Source organism: Dermacentor silvarum, chromosome 2 (assembly GCF_013339745.2).
Source record: "Dermacentor silvarum isolate Dsil-2018 chromosome 2, BIME_Dsil_1.4, whole genome shotgun sequence".
Lineage (NCBI taxonomy): Eukaryota > Metazoa > Arthropoda > Arachnida > Ixodida > Ixodidae > Dermacentor > Dermacentor silvarum.
Genome location: NC_051155.1, coordinates 235,612,078 through 235,631,576, shown reverse-complemented (window position 1 = coordinate 235,631,576; position 19,499 = coordinate 235,612,078). Strand labels below are relative to the sequence as shown.

The following is a 19,499-nucleotide window of genomic DNA, read 5'->3' as shown; positions in this document are numbered from 1 at the left end:
CATATGCGACAACGTACTCGTCAAAGCCATCTTTGCGTTGGGCGAGAATGGCGCCAAGTCCGACACCGCTAGCATCCGTATGTATCTCAGCAGGCGCATTGGGGTCGAAGTGGCGCAGTACTGGAGGGGACGTGAGGAGCCGGCGGAGCCTCATAAATGATTCGTCACACTCCGAGTTCCAAGCCGACAGGTCTGACGAGCGATTAAGAAGCTGCGTCAAGGGAGCGATGATCGAAGCAAAATTACGAATGAAACGCCGGAAATAGGAAGACAAACCGATGAAGCTCCGTAGTTCCTTTAGAGTGGTGGGCTTGGGGTACTCAGCAACGGCGCGAAGTTTGGCAGGATCAGGCAGAATTCCCTCTTTGGAGACGACGTGGCCTAGGATCGTAAGCTTACGGGCACCAAAATGACATTTTTTCAAATTGAGTTGCAACCCAGCTGACGTGAGACAGGCAAGAACTTGCTCAAGGCGGGCGAGATGCGTATCGAAATCGGTAGAAAAGACCACAATGTCGTCTAAGTAGCAAAGGCATGTGTGCCATTTAAGACCTCTGAGAATAGCCGTCGACATTATTGGCCCCCTGTCCCCAACTTCAGCTAAGGGAAACAGATACGTGCTAACGATGGTGGACTTTGCTACGCGTTATCCGGACGCGGTAGCACTGCCGAGCATTGAGACCGAGCGGATAGCAGAAGCACTGTTAGAAATGTTTTCCCGGGTTGGAGTCCCACGAGAAATAGTGAGCGACCGTGGAAAGTCGTTCACATCCAACCTTATGCAAGAACTCGGGCGACTACTGTCATTTCGTCAACTTCCTACAACTCCCTATCATCCCATGGCAAACGGACTGGTGGAAAGGTTCAATGGAACTCTCAAACAAATGGTCCGCCGCATGTGCCAAGAATGCCCTAAACAATGGGATAGATACCTGGCTCCCTTGCTTTTCGCATACCGTGAAGTTCCCCAAGCAAGCCTTGGATTCTCGCCATTCGACCTACTTTACGGTCGATTCGTCCGGGGACCGATGTCCATTCTGAAAGAACTGTGGACAGGCGATAACGTTGATGCGGAAACGAAGACAACTTATGGATACGTTGTAGAGCTCCAGGAGCGCCTGCAAAACACCTGCAAGGTAGCCCATGAAGAACTACAGAAGGCCAAAGTCATACAAAAGAAGTATTACGATAAAAAAACGAGAGTTCGACAGCTATCGCCAGGTGACAAGGTATTGCTGCTCCTACCATCAGATAGGAACAAGCTGATTCTGACATGGAAGGGGCCTTTCACAGTCGTCGAAAAGCGTAATGAATATGACTATTTGGTAGACCTCGGAGGTCGAATGAGCCTATTTCATATCAACCTCCTAAAGAAATACGAGGAAAGGGAGTCCACGGCTGACGTCCTGCAACACGCCGCAGTTACTGTGCAGACGGACAACACAGAAGAGCAAGAAATGCCTTTTGTTGCACTACACCAACGGGAAACATACAAGAATGTGTTAGTAGCAACTGACTTGAGTAACGAGCAGACAGTCCAGATTGATGATCTCCTGAAAGAGTTTCAAGATGTGTTTTCAGATGTGCCGGGCAAGACAAACGTTGTCGAGTGCAAGTTACGCCTCACAACAGAAACGCCGGTAAATGTACGTCCGTACCCTATACCATTTGCCATCCAAGAAGCTGTAGAACAGGAAGTCCAGGACATGCTAAAGCAAGGTATAATTGAACCCTCCGACTCTCCTTATCAAGCACCTATCGTCGTGGTGAAGAAAAAAGACGGGAGCATGCGGCTTTGCATTGACTTCAGACAGCTGAATCGAGTTGTGGTTACGGACAACGAACCCATACCTCGGGTGGACATGATGTTTGCCAAACTGGGTCAAAGCCAATACTTTTCGAAGTTCGAATATATATATATATATATATATATATATATATATATCCTTATTTGAGGAGTAATACCATCCACTACTTGTCTCTATTTTGAGAAGTAACATCTCCATTGGTTCCACCACTTTAAGGCAAATTCGTGGCGTAACATGGTCCTTTTAACTGAGCACAACAGTAGTTGTCTAAATTTAAATTAAATTCTGTAGTTTTACATCCCAGAACCATGATTTGATATGAGGCATGCCATACTGGGGGGACTCGGGATTAATTTTGGCCACATGAGGTTCTAACAGACATCTAAATCTACAGTACACAGCATTTTTGCATTTTGCGTCCATCGAAACTTGTTTGAAACCCCTCTCATTAGCCTTTCATAACATGACCTCAACATCAGCACCCAGAACAGGACATGGCTACAGTGAAGGGATCTTTTAGAAAATTGTATGTGCTGCAGCCATTTCACGTTTATTACGATACTACCACTGGTAGTTATTGTACTAAACATAGGCGGAAAGTTTTCATTTTTCCGGGGGGGGGGGGGGGGGCCTGACCAGTTTTCCGAGCCCCACCCATGTATGCATATATATATATATATATATATATATATATATATATATATATATATACATAGCCTTTACTAACAGTTACACTGGAAACTTCCTGTGACCTCGAAAGATTGTTCACTGGAGTGACGAGCTTATATGAGTGTTTGCAAGACCTCAGAGTAGCAGACAACTCAGCTTTACAGCCTGAGTCCCCTCACACCGCCAAGAGACTGGCTTCTCTTGGTTGAGCCATGCGACAAGTGGTCTCAGTTAAACACGTTAGGGAGATACATGTGTTTTGTGCGTATCAAGTCGCACAAGTACACATCTATGAAAAAGCAATGTAACGCCTTGCAAAACATTTAATAGAAAAGATACAATCAAGAAATCTTTTCCTGACGAAAGGTCAGTTATTGAGAAGATAAGACTTAACATACATAAACACTAAACGATATATAACAATTTCTGACCACAACTTATGGCTAGAATTATTAGCGTAAGTATAATGTGATCCCATAATGCCATAGTTTCATTACATGTCAAAGCATGCCTTATGCCACTGGTTTTGTTTATTTTCCGGAGGCAGAACAAAGGATTATAGAGTAAAAATTATCAGGTGCCCAAATAAATAAACATAATAACAAATAAATAAATAAGACAGTGGTATCTCGAAAGCGCAAAAGGACTTGATAGCAAATATAGGAACAACGTGGATTGTGTTATTGAGAGGCAAATGCAGCATACGACAAATAAAAATTATTAAGGAATATGCACAGATAGACTAGGGAGTTTTACAAATAGCAGCAACCACGCGTCTTTTCTTACCCAAATGCCCTCACTCTGCATTGCGCTGTTGTGGACCCCATTTTCGTTCCTTTGTATAACTTTTTGCGTTGTTTTCTAAGCCAGGTGGTTTGCTTTGACTTGTAAGTTGGTGCCTTTTTCTCTCCTATTAAAGACATCAGTTCGTTGTCTGATGCGATGATTTCAACATCATTGAAAAAAGGGCATTTGATCTGGAAATGAAGTCGTCGGAAATCTTATTCAAATTTAATTTGGCGGGACAGTTCTTTGTCTGCGTGAAAAAATTGCCAGATGGTTCAAACGGGCGTGTCCAGTCGTCGACCGCAAGTACATTTTCAGTCACTGAAGGCAAGAAAAGGACCTCTAAAAAAAATTAAATTATGTGGTTTTACGTGCCAAAACCACGATCTGATTATGAGGCACGCCGTAGTGGGGGACTCCGGAAATTTCGACCACCGGGGGTTCTTTAACGTGCACCTAAATCTAAGTACACGGGTGTTTTCGCATTTCACCCCCACCGAATGCGGCCGCCGTGGCAAAAGGACCTCTCAGATGTGATCGACGAGACCGGTATGGACAACGCAATTTTTTTAGCTTGGCCATTTCCGGCAAAAGGTTTCGCAGGTGTTCGCCCTTGCCCCCCGTAAACATGTGCACGACGTCCCCAAATGTGTGCAATGATGCCGACGTTTGCTGGCTTAAAAGTTCAATCAGCATATCTCTGTCAAAAATCAGGAGTCCTGGTTCAAGGTCGTCACCGTAGAACTATGTTATAGTACATGCTTCGTCTTCCTTCCCTATGGCAAGCTGCTTAATGTGGGACTTATGCTGCCACATATCAGGTGGATACCTGTTGTTTAACGAAGACAGCACTGTGTCAAGTACTTCATAGAACCTCTGGCGGTACATGTCACTCGCTGATGGAAACACGTGAGCTGAGGAACCTTCATAATAGCGGCGTGGGGTCTTTCTTTGCCTAGCGGCTAGAACACACGGGTCCTCAACTTCTACTTTTCCTGCCTCTACCATACATATCTGGGTCACGCGCTTCATTTTGAAGTTAATCTCCGCCGAGTTCAAGCTTGGGCCATCCGAGATGGCTGGGGTCCCTTTGCGTGCGCTGTCTCCCCGCGCGCCTAGTGTTATGTTTCCGCTGGTGCTTATACGGTGGAAAATACGCTTCCTTTTCAGCGTCAGACGGGTTCTGGCGAAGTACCGATAAGCGAGGTGCTCACTATTGGTTTTGTCGTTGGTGCTCATGCTGTGTTTGTAGCCGGTGCACATTGCCACATCCGCAGCCGCGGTAGAAGCGAGCTCGACGCCTGTTTTATATTTCTCCTTTTATTGCGACTGCAATTGCATGTATCGATACCCCAGGCAAGTTTTCGCTGTCGTCGTCGCTGTGATATTCCGTATAAAGTCCAAAAGTCTTAAGAGTGAGCAACCTATACGCTGTGGATGGGAGAAAAAGCGCGTAACACTGAGCCGAAAAGGATGGTGGCTTGATCGACATTATCTTCCCACGCCGTCAATATTCGGGTTAGTTGGAGGTCGCGTGATCAAATGCGCGCATAGGGAGGAGAGCACGCGTCTTCTCATCTAGCCCTGCCGCAGCTGAAAATTACTGTGTGCGGTTGACGCTTACGCGGCCCGCGTGCCGTATTCAATTGTTGGTAATTATTGGGGGGTGCAATGATCTTTTTTTTTTCTGAGTCCTAGTAGAAGCTCTGATGCGCATGACTGCTATTGATACTGATTTCGAGTGAATCCGGCTTAGCCTCACTTCGGTTACTAAGCTATTTATATATATATATATATGACCTCTGCATGCACGTTGCAATGCTTCCATCCCCAATAAATGTTGTAAATTATTATGAGTTTTGTTTTCATGAGTCTCTAGCATTTCCTACAGGAAAGAGAAGCAATGCTGAGACACATACCATTCACGTGCATTTCACACACCGTTGATAAAAGACTCTGCCGAAGGGGTCACTGAAGTCTGCAGGTCTTTTTCAGTGTCAAAAAAGTGTGCAAAGCATTTTGTAGCGAGTTGAACATACAGCAACATATTCATTCTCTGGACATAGACTATCCATATCATTAGAAATAATTATTGGTTGGCTAATTCTTTCTCTTTAAAAATATAATAAACTTTGTCCTGTGTACACATTGAAATATAATGTGTCTGTGAATGGTGTTCACACTGGAAATTTAAATAACATGTTGGAGTTAAAAAATACGGATGAGGGAGCCGCCGTTGGAGCTTCTAATGCACTTGTTTTCCTATTGCCAGGGTTTTCAGAAATTAAGCGAAATTATGAATAAAAGCCGTGCACGTCCGCGTCAACAATAATGCAGTGAGCTTTTAGCCACAATAACATTGTAAGGGAAAATGTAGAGGCAACTCAAAAGAAACCTTAAACGGTTTGGGTAACAGGACTCTGGTACTGTTACCAGAGTCCGCTGGTACTGGGGGGGGGGGGGGCTTCGGCATCGCAGAGCCCCCCCGGAAAATTCTGGAGGGGGCTCGAGCCCCGGAGCCCCCCCGTAGTTCGCGCCTATGGTACCAAAGGCATGGAAACACTGGATAAACACCAGGGAACAGTAGCTAGCTCTAGGTATGACAATGTTTATTGACAGTGAATGATGATGATGATGTGCAAAGAATGAAGAACAAACAATGCGGCATAAGGCATTGGCAAGCTTCCTGCAAAATTTGTGCAAGGGGTAAACAAGGCCAGGCAATGTGTCAAGCACCAATTGCTGCAACCAGCATTAAGCCCTGTTCATCGCTATGACATGGATAAGTTGTTTAATTTAGTGGCAACTGTTAATATATATCAAGACTAAACTATCTCAAGAGATGCAACAGAGCAGGAATGAAATTGCACTAGCCTTGCTCCTAGCCTCATCTTCACTCCTTTGGAGTCTTCCAAGGCCTGCTGATGGAAGAGGTGAATACCCAGCTTTGAGCTTCCTTAAAATCCATCTATGCTGATTTTCTTTTTCTTTAATGGCAACCTCCACTGCCTGGACCTATCTGGTTCCTCTGTTACAGACACCTGCGTCAAGCCCGCCAAGTCATTTTCATCAAAGAGAGGTTGGCTTGGGTCATAATATTCAGGTTCAGAGTTCTGTGATGGCAGATCTGTTAGAAAATTCACAGCCCTGGATGTCGGGGTCAGAACTTGGTCCTCGCTAAGAGGTATGCTCTGCCAGGTCTCTGACGGAAGCTCTTGCTGCTGCTGTTCTTTTGTCCAGTCCTGTGAGATGTCCATAATGGAGGTGTATTCCTCTTCATTTGCTTCTCCAGTGCTTGCTGGACATCCAGTCTGGAAAGAGCAAAATAGAGACGATCGTTACCGACTGTCCGGTGACCACAAGACTTAATTAGTAGCAAAGAGGAACACAGAAGAATAGAGCCCATAACAACAAACTCAATTAATACGGCTACTCTGTTACACTACTAAGTGTAGACTGCTTATAACCGCGAATATCCGCACTATAAGCGGTACCGCCATACAACCAAAACGATTCTACTGCGATAGCAATTATGTGGACACTCCAGGCGCATTTCTACCATCACTGTCGCCGCACGCCGTATGCTGTATGTGCGAGTGAAAGCGTGCAAGGGATCACGGCTAAATCTCGAGCACGCAAGGGAGGACCGCGGGAAGGAAGCGCGCTGCCTTCCGTCGCTCGCAAAGCCTCAGGGAGGAGGGGGGAAGCGCCGCCGGGGCCGCCGTATCTTGAAAGCCATCTGCGACGGGGCACAGTCTGCCGTGCGCTGTGTTATCACGGCCCAGTTCATGTTGATGCGAGAAGCAGAATGAAGGTCAATTCGCTCGCTGCCGAGCTTCCTCACCAAAGCGTTTTCACAGCGAGTTTCCGCGGCCATCGAGTGAAAGGTGATCACATTTGCTTGTGCGTGCGTGACACCGTGCTTGTTAATGGGCAGAGAGCCGTGGCGGCAGACGCACTTTCGCCATTGCGTCATTGTGCTCGCTCTGCGCGAGGAATGTTGGGATAAGTGACCGGTGCAGCTCGGTGCGGTGGGATAAAAATAGGAACGGAGCAATTGACGCGTGAGCAACGTTGGAATGCACCCGACGGTGCCAGACACGCTGGTTGCATCGTGGCGTTGGAGTACAGACGTCGGTTGTTTGCCACCGTGACGTCGCGGAGCATGACACGTGCGCGTGCGCGCTACGTCGGAGTATATCTGCAGCTTGCGGGGAGCGCTCGCCGTATCGGATGACTGCCGAACTTCCAGGCAGCCGCACTGTAACCGGTATTTCGTCTCCCGCAACTGGACTGTAAATGATACGCGTATAGATAAGAGTGCTATGGGAAAATTAACGGAAGTCTAAAAAGACCGTACTATATCCGGTCCTGCACTACAAGCGGTTACGTTATAAGTGGTCTATACTGTACTATACTTGTACTGTATTAGTAGTATTACTACTAGTACTACTACGGAACTACTCTGTTCCATGGCAGAGAAGAGAAGCACTCAACTGTTTCTGTCCAATGTTCCAGGTAGCGTCTTGCAGTTCGATCCCAAGTACCTAGGTGGACTGCCTCCAATGTGCTTAAAATGCCATCCACATTGCTGTCATCTTGCATTAAATCTGTGCTGTTAGCTGTTGTGGCTTGCTTCCACTCTTTTGAGGGCAGTACTTTGTTCTGCAAAATGAATTAGGTGAAATAGAAAAAAGAAAGCAGGACCTTGGGACACAGTGAGACAAGAACTTCGTCACAAATTAATGTACTAATAGCAAAATAAAAATTTGAAGCTGGTGAATATTTTTAAGGCACATAGTCATAATAAATGTTAGTTGTACGATCTCAACACAACACTGTGCTCAAAGAGGAAGGTTTACCTCGGGAGCTTTTACCTAAAGGGATGAAGATGTACATAAACAAGTATATACAGGGTGTCCCAGCTATCGGCGTAACGGCGTTACGCGAAGCAAACCTAGTGCATATTGTTTCCAGTACAGTGGAGTAGCTGCCAGTATTTTTTTCGTTACTGAGATTTAATTAATTAATTGTAATTAATTATCTAACTCGAGAAGTACTCTCCTAATTATCAAAGTGTCAATGAGAAAGTTATAGAGCAACATGAAAAACTCCCGATGCAGCTTTCCGTTGCTCAATACGTGCTACATAAAAGTGTTTTTCCGAGCGTGAAAGAAGCCCGTGAATACACGTTAAGTGCCTCGAGCGGCCAGTCGTCCGGCAATTCTACCTGTATTCGCGGGCTTCTTTCACACTCAGAAAAACACATTTATGTAGCACGTATTGAGCAACAGAAAGCTGTATCGGGAGTTTTTCATGTTGCTCTACAACTTTCTCATTGACACTTTGATAATTAGGACAGTACTTCTCGAGTTAGATAATTAATTACAATTATTTATTAAATCTCACCAAGTTTTACGTTGATTCGCACTTTTTTCGACCCTGTTGCGAGTGCGAAAAGGCTCGTCACTTCTCAGAGACCACGCCGACCACGCTGCGAGCTGGCCGCAGCCTAGTTTAACGAAAACAGACTCTCCGTGTGCCGAGGGGCGTAATGCTGGAAGCAGAAGGAATCGGCGATGCTGATCCGAAGAGACCTAGCTTAGCCTCAAAAAAGCGTCACCGTCGTTACTGCGGCGTCTTGAGCTGCCACGAGCAAGAAACCCTGAATCCCGACATCATATTCTACCGTTTTCTTTCACGGCCTCACGAAGCGGAGCGTTGGGCGCGCTGGATAGCTTCATTACCCCACTAAGAACAGCACAGGTTTGAGAGTTAAATGTGCTCATCCTTGACCTCAAGCCAGCATGTTGAGGCAGCGCCAGCAAAGCAGTATTGATTACAGCACATTGATGTTCGAGCGCTGTCAAAGCTACATCAAGTGAACAGCGCACGAGCTCACGCTGCAGCGTGATTCACACGTAGTACGTTACTGCGAGCTCATATGCATTGCATCAGTTATTTATTAGTTGCTGAAGGGAGAGATGGGCGCTACTACAGCGCAGGCATGACTACTTGTTTAGCGGCATGCAGTCAACAAAGATTGCAGGAGGCCCACCGTTTCGTGGCACGCTGAAGGAGCACTGCCGTCACGGCGCGTACGATGGTGCGCTCGAGCAGTTCGTACATCGCAGCAAGCTGAAAGAGCGCTGCCATCGCGGCGCGTACCTGCCGTGTGCTCGAATAGTTCCGTACACATGATGTCTGCTTATCGCTGCTGTGAATTCATTTATAGCAAGCATTTCCTCGCGTTTGTGCGCCTGAATCTAGTGCAAACCTTACTCGAAGTTCAACTTCGTACGCGACTCACTTCAATTGCGATTGACACCGCGCTAAAACTTCGCCGCTTATTTCTTGAACGACGTACACGTATTCGGCGTTGCATAATTTCTTGCCTTTACGCAGCGTGCCACCGCTAAAAAAAATTTTCGGTGCCCAATATTCACTGCAGGCCATGGTACAACACAACCGAAATTGGCGGGTCCATATTGTAAACGTGCTTTCCGAAGCAGACGACCGAGCTTGGTAATACCCAGTTCAGGACAGAGGGCGCTCTTTAGCACCATTTTCGCAGCGCCCCCTGGGCAAAGCAGGAGCCCCATACACCAGCACCAGCAGCCGTTAGCAGACGACAAGAACAGTGCATGCTGGGAAACAGATGATGGCATGCACATGTTAATTCGGTCCATACAGGAAAGCGGCAGCGCTGCTGACATTAGAACTCTCATTCTAGCGGGGCCTTTGAACCAAAATCTTATCAGGTGAGTGAGTGCAACCATTGAGGCTTTGGAAACCACGTGGACAAGATAGTGTTTTCCTGCATTTTATTTTATACCCACTCCTCTGTTCCTTTCTGCAAGGTTTGAAAAGTATGTTCATGCATTAAATGACCATAACCTGCTTGATCGCTTTTGAAACTTGAAAAAGAAAGTCTTTTACTTTCTTTTTTTTTATGTTCCGAGTGCAATAATTTAAAAAATTTATTGCCCACTGTATCAGTAAACAATTTCAAAATGTTATTATTTCAGGCCATAATTTCAATAGGTAGGGTCTCGAATCTGTACTACGTAGTGGGGATGAAGCAACGCACGTGGCAGTGGGACACTCTCTTGGCTAGAGGTGCGAGCGCAGATCGCGAGCTGCTGACGCCGCCCGAGACTGTCTTTGCTGTGCTTGTCGTGCAGTCCTTCCGCCTGCCGTCTAAGGTTAATAAATTCCCTTCCAAATAGTATAATTGAAACCTGGTCATTACAATTGAGATTTTTATTACGAAGGATTGCTCTGAGTTCATACAGATATATATATATATATACATAGATAGGGTATTTAGAAAAGCCAAGTGAGAAAGGTTTGTGTAACCGGCGAGTTAGCCAATGAACACTCATAACAGGTAATTGCGCTCTCATGCATAAGACCTTAAATATATATTAGATGTTTCTTTTTAACTGCACCAAATTTTTACGGTTCAGAGATATATAAAATTGTGACATTATCTTACAATTACGGTAGGGTGTCCAGACTGGCAACCTTTAGATAAAAAGCAATTTGTGCTGTTGTGAGTAATTAACAAAGTTATGCTATTTAACTTTTAAGTGAATGACCTTAGGCAACTGATACAGTTGAGCAGTTTGGGGTCCGTCCATGACATTATCAAACTTAGTGATGAAATTTGCATAAAACAAACTTTTGTTACAGCTACACAAACAAGTATTTCACTCAGATGGCTTGTTGAAAGCGAAACTTACGTGTAAAAAGAGCACCCCTGACATCGACCTTGCAAACCCACATTTATTCACAATGGCACCGTCCCTTCTGGCACGGCACAGAGTAAACATATTATCATCATGATTTATATTGTTCTAAATAAAAAATTTGGTGCAGCTAAATGAAAGACACCCTGTAATACATAGGAGTTCTTTAAGATCTATGAACTAAGTAAACGTGAATTTGGAATGAATTTAAATAGGTTGTAATAAATCGCTTACCTCATTCATGGCTCGAACGATCATATCTTGAAGGTTGTTAAGCTTTGCCCTGTTCTGCTGTGTCAGCGGGCTGTCGTCGTCAGGTGCAACTCCTTGAAACATCCACAGATCACCCCAATGATAGAGCCATGAAAGTAAACAAAAAATGCATCAGTAACATTCACCCAAGAGACAATGTTGATATTTCAGGAAATTGCCCAAAGAAACATCTGGACAATAGCCTATGCCACCATGGTAATAATCATTTTGACAGTACATTGAAATACTTGGCTTAACTGAATAGTTAATCTTGGTGGAAGTCCAGATGGAAGAAATACATATCTATGGGAACTGCCTTGCATTAGAGGGCGTATTAAAATGCATAGTTATCTGGCAACACTGGCCACGCCTGACGTTGTCACGGCATAGTTGCAAGGTGGTTGTGTGTCGTGAGGCTTGGTGATTATTGGTGTGCGGCCCTATCCAGGACTCTAAAATCCAATAATCGTCTGGCGATTATGAACTGAGAACTTCACCGTGCTGCCACGAATCAACGAAGCTATGCAAATGGGTTTTTGCAACTTTGGATATCCGTCTGGACAGCATTCGCAAGAGGCCTACTGCTTTGAAAACGAAACCTATGTCATGCTTCTTTTGGCAACAACATACACTTTGAATGTGAGCTATGTACCTGAAAAATCACTTATTTGCTCCCTAATTTTCGCATACAGCCTCTAAAGTAACCTTGCATTGCAATAATGCTCCAGGTTCATTGCATCAGCAAGAAAATGTGTCGCATGTGAAAAATCGAAGCTCTGGTACTAGTGCTGTTTGTTGAAGCTGTTAATAAAGCTCCATGCAGGCAACTAATGAGCACTGTGGTTTCTCCGCTTATGTTGGGTTCTCACTTCTTCAAGTGTGTGAACTGAAATTGTGCAAGTCCAAGTCAGATCGCACATACATGCCCCTTAGAAATGGAAAACAAATGTGATCGAAAAATTGACTGTCAGCATTTGCTTCTCCGCACTGCTTCTTCCGTTTGCCACTGCACATGTCAAGTTTTCGCGCAATAGGGCGTCGCGCACTTTCTCTGGCTTGCATTCTGTGCACTGCTCAATTCTCGCACTACTATTTTTGTGCTTGAGGCATTTGTAAGTTGAGGATCTCAACGTTTAGAAACCTGGCTGCTTCTGGCTAGACGCATCGGCAGACTTCGCTTTGTATGGAGCTATTGATAGCGCTTCAAAATGCGCAAGTTGGATGTGGCTACTATCCATCGGTCAAGCTGGTGCAGGAAAAAGCCAGTCCGCACCATGTCCGCACGGCCAAACAGGAGCATATGAGTGTAAGTGTGCAATCAAGCCCTCTTGTGCACAAAGCAAATGCTACGCATAAGCACTGCAGTTGCATGTAGCTCCCGTCTGCTATGTGGCTGGTGTAGATACCACTGCCGCCATGGGGTGGTGCGATGAGTCCACTCGCTTAGCGCATTGCGACTCAGTGAGGACAAGCACATTTGGCACGTCGTAAGCACCAAAATCGGAAATAGTGGAGTCTACGTGAACATCCAAAGTCAAATTTGAACTGCATGTCACAGTGACGTTCAGTAGGCGGAGCATTGTGGGCACGCCGTGCTCCACCGTCGCCTTCGCAGAACAAGGCATTGAAGAAGCGGGAGCACCGCGAAGGGGATCATACGTGACCTTTGATTGCTAATAACTACGCTTCTGAGGAACGCATTGAAGTATGTTCTGCGGCAAAGTATTTCTGAAACAGTCTATTTTAACTGCAAATGCATTTCTAAACTTCGATAAAAAGTGGTTCCGGGCCCCTTTAAGTGCAATGTACCGTAAAAACCCGCGTATAATACGAGGTTTTTTAAAATTTTACCATGTGAAATTTCTGCCTCGTATTATATGCGGATACCAAAGTTTTCAGCGTAAAATTTGCAGTTTCGGGTTCGTTTTTGCTCCCTAATATCATCATAAAAACTCGTAGCGGAGTATGCGTCATCTTGCGGTGGCATCGGTAGGCTGCTGCTGCTTTCAACGGGCGCCATTTTGACCACGCTAAGAATCGGCACGTTCGCTAGTTTATCTCACACGATGTCGGGACCGCGAAAGTAGTACCCAGCTGCCTTTAAAAGGAAAGTTATTTTAGCTGCCGAGGCCATCGGAAATTGCGCCACAGGGCGGCACTTCGGCGTCACCGAGGGCAGCGTTCACGGCTCGGATGACATCCCACGATCCCAGTTGCAAAGTTGCAACGGCGGCAGATAAGCGCATTTGGCCTTGGCAACGCCGTCACAGAACACCACGCCGTCGCTTCGGTGGAAGTGGCTTCCCTCGCCATCCCTCTCAACTCCCTCATAGCTCCCCCCACCTTCGACTGGCTCCGCGTGCGCCCGCCGCCGCTCCCGTTGGCGCGGTGTCAACTTAGTCCTTTCCCTGAAGTTTCGTTTTCTGCCGTTGTCGGGAAGTTGGCCGAGACGTCGGCTCGTACAAGCGTGTTTCGGCGCGACGGTGAAACGGCGACCTTGCTATTTGAGAATGAAATTGCTGCTGCGCGTTTTTTTTTTTTCGCTTTCTTTTTTTCTATGTGGCGTTGAGGGGTCTATCCTAAGCTTTTGCTCTATGGCGGTGTCGGAGCAATGCCGGTCGGAGGCGCCGCCGCGTGATTTGGAGCGCTGCTGAGGGCATTGTCAGCGCGCCGTATATTTGAATTAACCGTTGCAAATGCTTTCGCGTTCAAATGACTGGGCGTTTTCGCCCATAGCAATACACATAACTTTGACGGGACCACAGCGTCAGTTCAAATTAAGCGTGTTCGAATTAACGAGATTAGATTATAAATGCTTTCTGTGGGTTTTTCTCGCTCACATTACATGCGGGTGAAAACTTTTTTTTCGTTATTGCTATCCCCAAATAATACATCGTATTATATGCGGGTCCGTATTATACGCGTGTTTTTATGGTATGTTTAATTCATGAGAGCCACACTTTCAGAAAGAGTGTTTGAATGAAATGTGTGGCTAATGTCAGGCAACCATCAACCATTACGTAAGTTGTGCCACTTATTAGTGCTTACTGAGAGAGTTTGTCTACCATAAGCTTCTGTAAAGTGATGTCACTTGTGCTTGGGCATTGCTTTCACCAATGCATACTCATTCTTGATAAGTATGGCTGATAGTGCCAATTGCAATGCCTGTTGTTGCGAAGAAACTGTGGAATACCTTCTATGCTACTGTCTATTCTTCAAAATGAAGGACTTGCCTTCTGCATCACTGTAAACTGGCTAGATAAATAACTTTTCTTGCTGAACAAGATCTTGGAACCAAGTTCTTGCATATCACAGCTGTAGAAGGCTACAAAAGTGCTGCTCCAAATCCTGAAAGCAACCAGACAGTGAAACCATCTGTGAAACAGCGCTGAGAAATTTCATTACATTGGTGACTCCTTATTGTAATCTTTTTCTCCCCTTTCCCCAGTGGAGGGAAGACAACCAGGTTTAGTCCTGGTTAACCTCCTTGCCTACATTTATCTTTTTCTCTTTCTCTTGATGAAACAGAAGTGAAAAAAAGTTGCAAGTGATCAAAACAGAGACAAGGCTGAGTAGACAGGCTCGAGATCTATTTTCTAATATACAGAGAACTTGGTGTTTTACCTCGATAGTGAATGAAATGACTGACAAGGAGTGGGTGCTTCTCTGGTCCGTCCTCATTTACCGGGTCAGAAGCAATGACAAGGTCAGTCCACCACTTCACTCTCTGCTCTATTTCTGGAACTGGTAGCAGCTTGCAGCCAGCACTGAAGTTCCAGTTACCCACACACAGGGGCTCATCGCCATCCCATACAAAGTCCTGCAAAGCAAGTGGCACAATGACTTTCACTTTTCCGGCTGAAGCAGGTTGACCTGGGAAAACTGGTTGATTTTTGACACAGAAACTTTTCAACAGCTCAATAAAGATGAATGCAAAGACACATATATAGGAAATACACAGACAATATACTTTTGCGAGTACAGCAGCAGCAAGTGCTCTATGCATTCCTTCCTGCGCGTTTCATTCATATCTTTCTGTGGCACCATTGTGCAACCAAAAGAATGCATAACAGAACGACTACAGACACTATACAGCATCTCGCTTGACTGTTCGGACATGACTCGAATTTGATATGTCGCAGATATCTCTCGTGTGAGCGAACCTGCTGCTGTTCAGCTTATCGGCTATGCTCTCATTTAATTTGCCAAGCCAATTTTATGTTTGTGAGCACTACTGGTCATTAAGGCTAAGCAAAGAAATGTCGGTCAACTTCTTTAAACTGTACTATGTATTGGTGTTGCTAACTTACTGCCTGGGGCAGCAAAGCTCCTGATGTGACAGTGCAGTCCAAATGACAACACAGTAAACCCCCGTTAACTCGAAGCAGTAAATAGTGAGGAAAATTTCGCGATAAGTGGAGTTTCGAGATCAGCGAAATCACGAAGATAGAAGCCCTCTGGCTGCGCATAGACCACGTGGAGCCTTTACAAAATACCGCTAGTAATATTTTCGGTCACTTTTGCGTGCATCGACACTGGAGACGGCAACGGTGTTGCTGGCACTGTGTCAAGACTGCGTGCTTGGCACTGCGTAAAGACGATTGATCATAATGCAATATTTGAAGACAGTCATCCGAGCATAACCAGTTCCAGACATCCAAATAGCTGACGCCGCTACTTTGTGCATTGTAATGAATTCCAGACGATTGAACTTTGAAGCGCGCAATTGCCCGTTTTTAGCAGACGACGCCCACAAGTGACGTGGCATTTACGCCTCATCGGCACACGAGCATGAAGCCAGCATTATTATCAAGACACAATCTCGCTGCAACACTGTGGGCTTGCATGCTGGCTTCTTTCGGGTGAAGCGTGTGGGCTGGTTGCGCCTGTTTAAAGGTGCCGATCATCTTGCTCAAGGCCACGATAAATACTGTGACAACATTGATGCGTCACTGATGGCATTTTTAATGAGGGGAAAAAAAATTGACAGTTTCACCCGAAGAGCGAAGCCCTCACTACGATGGCAAGGTCTAGCGTTGCACTTGAACTTCTTGGACGGTGCTCTAAATATATGCGGGCCTAACTAACACGGATGCGACGTACACGGGTGCGGCAAAATTTCTGGCAATCTTAAAATCTTTAACACACTCTGTGAGGCCTTATTGTGCAGGCGCCACCATACTGTCCGTAAAGAGCCCATGCCAATAAAATTACATAACATTCAGGTTTAAGCACTCATATTGTTTTGTACTTTAATATGTAATTGTCTGAGAAGATTTAGGATAAAGGCATGTGCTGTGAATGTTATGTTTCATGACATTTGTTTGTGGGCTGCCATTCCTAAAATTCTTAGGAACAATTTAGTCAAAAACATAAGACCTGGTAGTGACGGAACTTTAGTGATAGAATAGTGTAGCTATATAACCCGCATATGGATAAGCATACAGCACACATATACCTAAATATAGGCAGAGCCTCATAGCAATGCTGACGGCAAAAACTCGTTTGGAGTGTCCATATAATTGCTACCGCAATATTAAAAAAATGAAAGACTGACTCTCAGCTCACTGCAGCCACATGAGGCCACAACGAAGTGGCAGCAAGCAGCCGAGCAAGTGCACGCGAGCTGTGATAGAAAGAAGGGGGAAAGATAAGCAGGGAACACGGCCTGGCTTAGCGTTCAGCTTGGCTAGCGAGTTACCTCTGGGTAAAAAGTGAGTGCAAGCGACGCTGCGAATGCTGCACGGTGCCTTCTTCTTGGTATTTTTGGAGTCGAGATTCCGAGACATCCAGAGTCTGGCACAAAAGCTTTTCGAGATATGAGGTGAAAAACACACGGATTGAAACCACGGCCGTAAAAAAATTTTGACTTAACCGATAGATTGAGTTCGAGTTAACGAGGTTTTACTGCAGTTGCAAAATAAGTAATAGATGGTAAAGATAAACATGAAAATCACATTGTATGCAAATAATCACAGTTCCCGTTGGGAACTTCCAGTAAGGATAAAGTCTGGGACAACCATAGTGTACATTCTTTCCATTTTTTTCCTTTTTTTATATCTAATCAATTGGGCTTTTTACTTTCAGGTTGTGTCACCGATCTACCCTGTGGGTCTGTGCCACTTGTGAAGGGCACCAACAAGCTCTGTAATAATGTTCTACAACTGCAACACGAGGATATGTGAGAATTCAAGCTTGACTGATGATGTGGGCTGCCTTATGCAGTGGTTTCTGGACATTGTGTTCATGCTTTGCGAACCAACAGAGGTTTTGTGACTGCAAGCATGCTGTCACTGTGCTGCACTTTTGTTGTTATGGAGGCAGGAATTACATGTGCAGGCTTATCTGAAGCTGCATGCGCACCTGCAGATGATTAGCCAGCAACTGCCGAGTCCTACTTGTGTGCACATTTACCGGATGGAGCACCGAGAGGTTGAATGGAGGAGGAATTGTAACTGTGTTTTTTTTATTGAAACATACACATAATTAATTGTAAGCAGGTGTTACAATGGCAATAAATTTCATGTTATAGATAAAGGAAAAGAGAAATGAAGCTAGAAAAAAAGACAACCTGGCACTGGTGGGAGCTGAACACACAACCTTCAAAACGTGTGAAATGCTCTACCAATCGAGCTACAATGGCTACAATTGAGCTACAATGGGTTCACAGCGACCGACTGCAGGTCTTCATGCGAGCCCGTTTTTGCACCGTGCCGTGAGCTTTAGGCCGCAGCATATGAACATTTGACAATACACAAGCAACCATCGCTGCATGGACTAGGGACTTCGATGCTATACGGCGACTCATGATGTGCCATCGCGACGATTCAATCTTGTTTTTTTTTTTCATTTCTTCTAAATTCTTGGACATTTCATTATCGTTATTTCTCAAGTTCCGGCACACTGTATGCATAATGGTCTTCTCAGCGAGGAGTTTACCACTGCTTCTTTTTGTTAATCCAGTACATTCATTGTTTGATGCTAACGCAAACATGAGCACATGCCTTGTCTTTTTTAAATGTGATTCTTACCGTTCCCTTTCCATTCTGGTGAACTTGCCAGTATCTAGCATCAACAAGTTCACAGACCAAATCGTCATGACATTAACCGGGCAGCGCGCATGGACGAGCTTCTCAGTGCATGCTTTCTGCTAGTCACCGAACATCGCAGCCCCAACGCAGTAGCAGAAACCTTCCTCGCAGAAGTGCTTGCTACACACCCGAGTTATAGCTGATGGCTGCTTGCCGGTTATAAGTTTCGCAATCCAAGCTACGTGAAGCTTCTTGGCCTGCGGGTACTTGTGAAGGCCAGGGGCATGGCCAGAAATATTTTTTCGGGGGGGGGGGGGGGGGGGGGGGGGGGCAAGCGTCAGCTTTCCTCTACGTAACGTGATCGATCATAAATATCGGTAGTTTGAGCAGACTCTATACTTGTATATCAAAGACATAAGACCCCCCCCCCTGCGTGTGCTTGTGAAGAAATTAAGGAAAAAGTAAAGTAAGAGCAGCCAAATACAGTAAGTACGACAGGTACGGCCCTCTCATTTTGCCACTGAATGGGCGAGTCTTCGAAAACTCATCGAGACGACCAGCCCAATCGGAGAAGACATTGTTAATCCTTAATATCCATTAAACGTAGATGGCGTCGTCCTCGTCGGGGCAAAGTGCGTTTCACAAGTCGAGGACGGCTATACACGTGAAAATGCACGTGTGACCAGGCTATACCTACTCACATAGCAAAAGCTTGTTCGCTGCGTCTTTGCGCTAGAAAACTTAAACACGTGCAAAAACACGTAATGCTTTTGGTTTTTTTCAAAGCTTTCGTCACCCTGCTCCCTCAAACGAGAGTGTTGCATTTCCTGCGGCAAGTGCGTAGGCCGCTGTATCTTCTGCTATGTGCGAGCGTGCAGCCGTCATTTGCCTTTACATCAACAGATTCAGAATTGTACAGAATATTTCAACGCACAGCATAGATATGGCATGTGTACGCAGTTTTAAGTAGTACATGCAACTCATTTCTGCTTCACTTACGCTGGCGCAAACAGGAAGCGGCCTGGTACCTCACAGAATCTCGACTGATCGGTGCGCTAGTGATGCAGGAATGAACTCCGGTCTTGTTCAGTGCATAGTGCACATAATCAATTTCTCAGGACGCGTGAAATCTGACGAGAACTGTCAGCGCATGCAGCAAGAGTTTACTTACGCTGTACTGCGAACAGCAGTAATCCATGCTT

General features: G+C 45.4%; 1 protein-coding gene across 1 annotated transcript in view; it reads right to left on the bottom strand.

Annotated features, from left to right (window-relative positions):
- Positions 1–5,855: 5,855 nt before the first annotated feature.
- The window catches only part of LOC119440754 (uncharacterized), a 33,678-nt gene continuing 20,034 nt past the window's right edge, over positions 5,856–19,499 (bottom strand). The window contains exons 11-14 of the mRNA XM_049662433.1: positions 14,891–15,086; positions 11,249–11,340; positions 7,761–7,928; positions 5,856–6,574 (exon numbers count right to left, since the gene is read on the bottom strand). Of these exons, the coding sequence (XP_049518390.1) occupies positions 15,064–15,086 (23 nt within the window). The 3' untranslated portion in view covers positions 5,856–6,574; positions 7,761–7,928; positions 11,249–11,340; positions 14,891–15,063. The remainder of the gene's footprint in view (positions 6,575–7,760; positions 7,929–11,248; positions 11,341–14,890; positions 15,087–19,499) is intronic.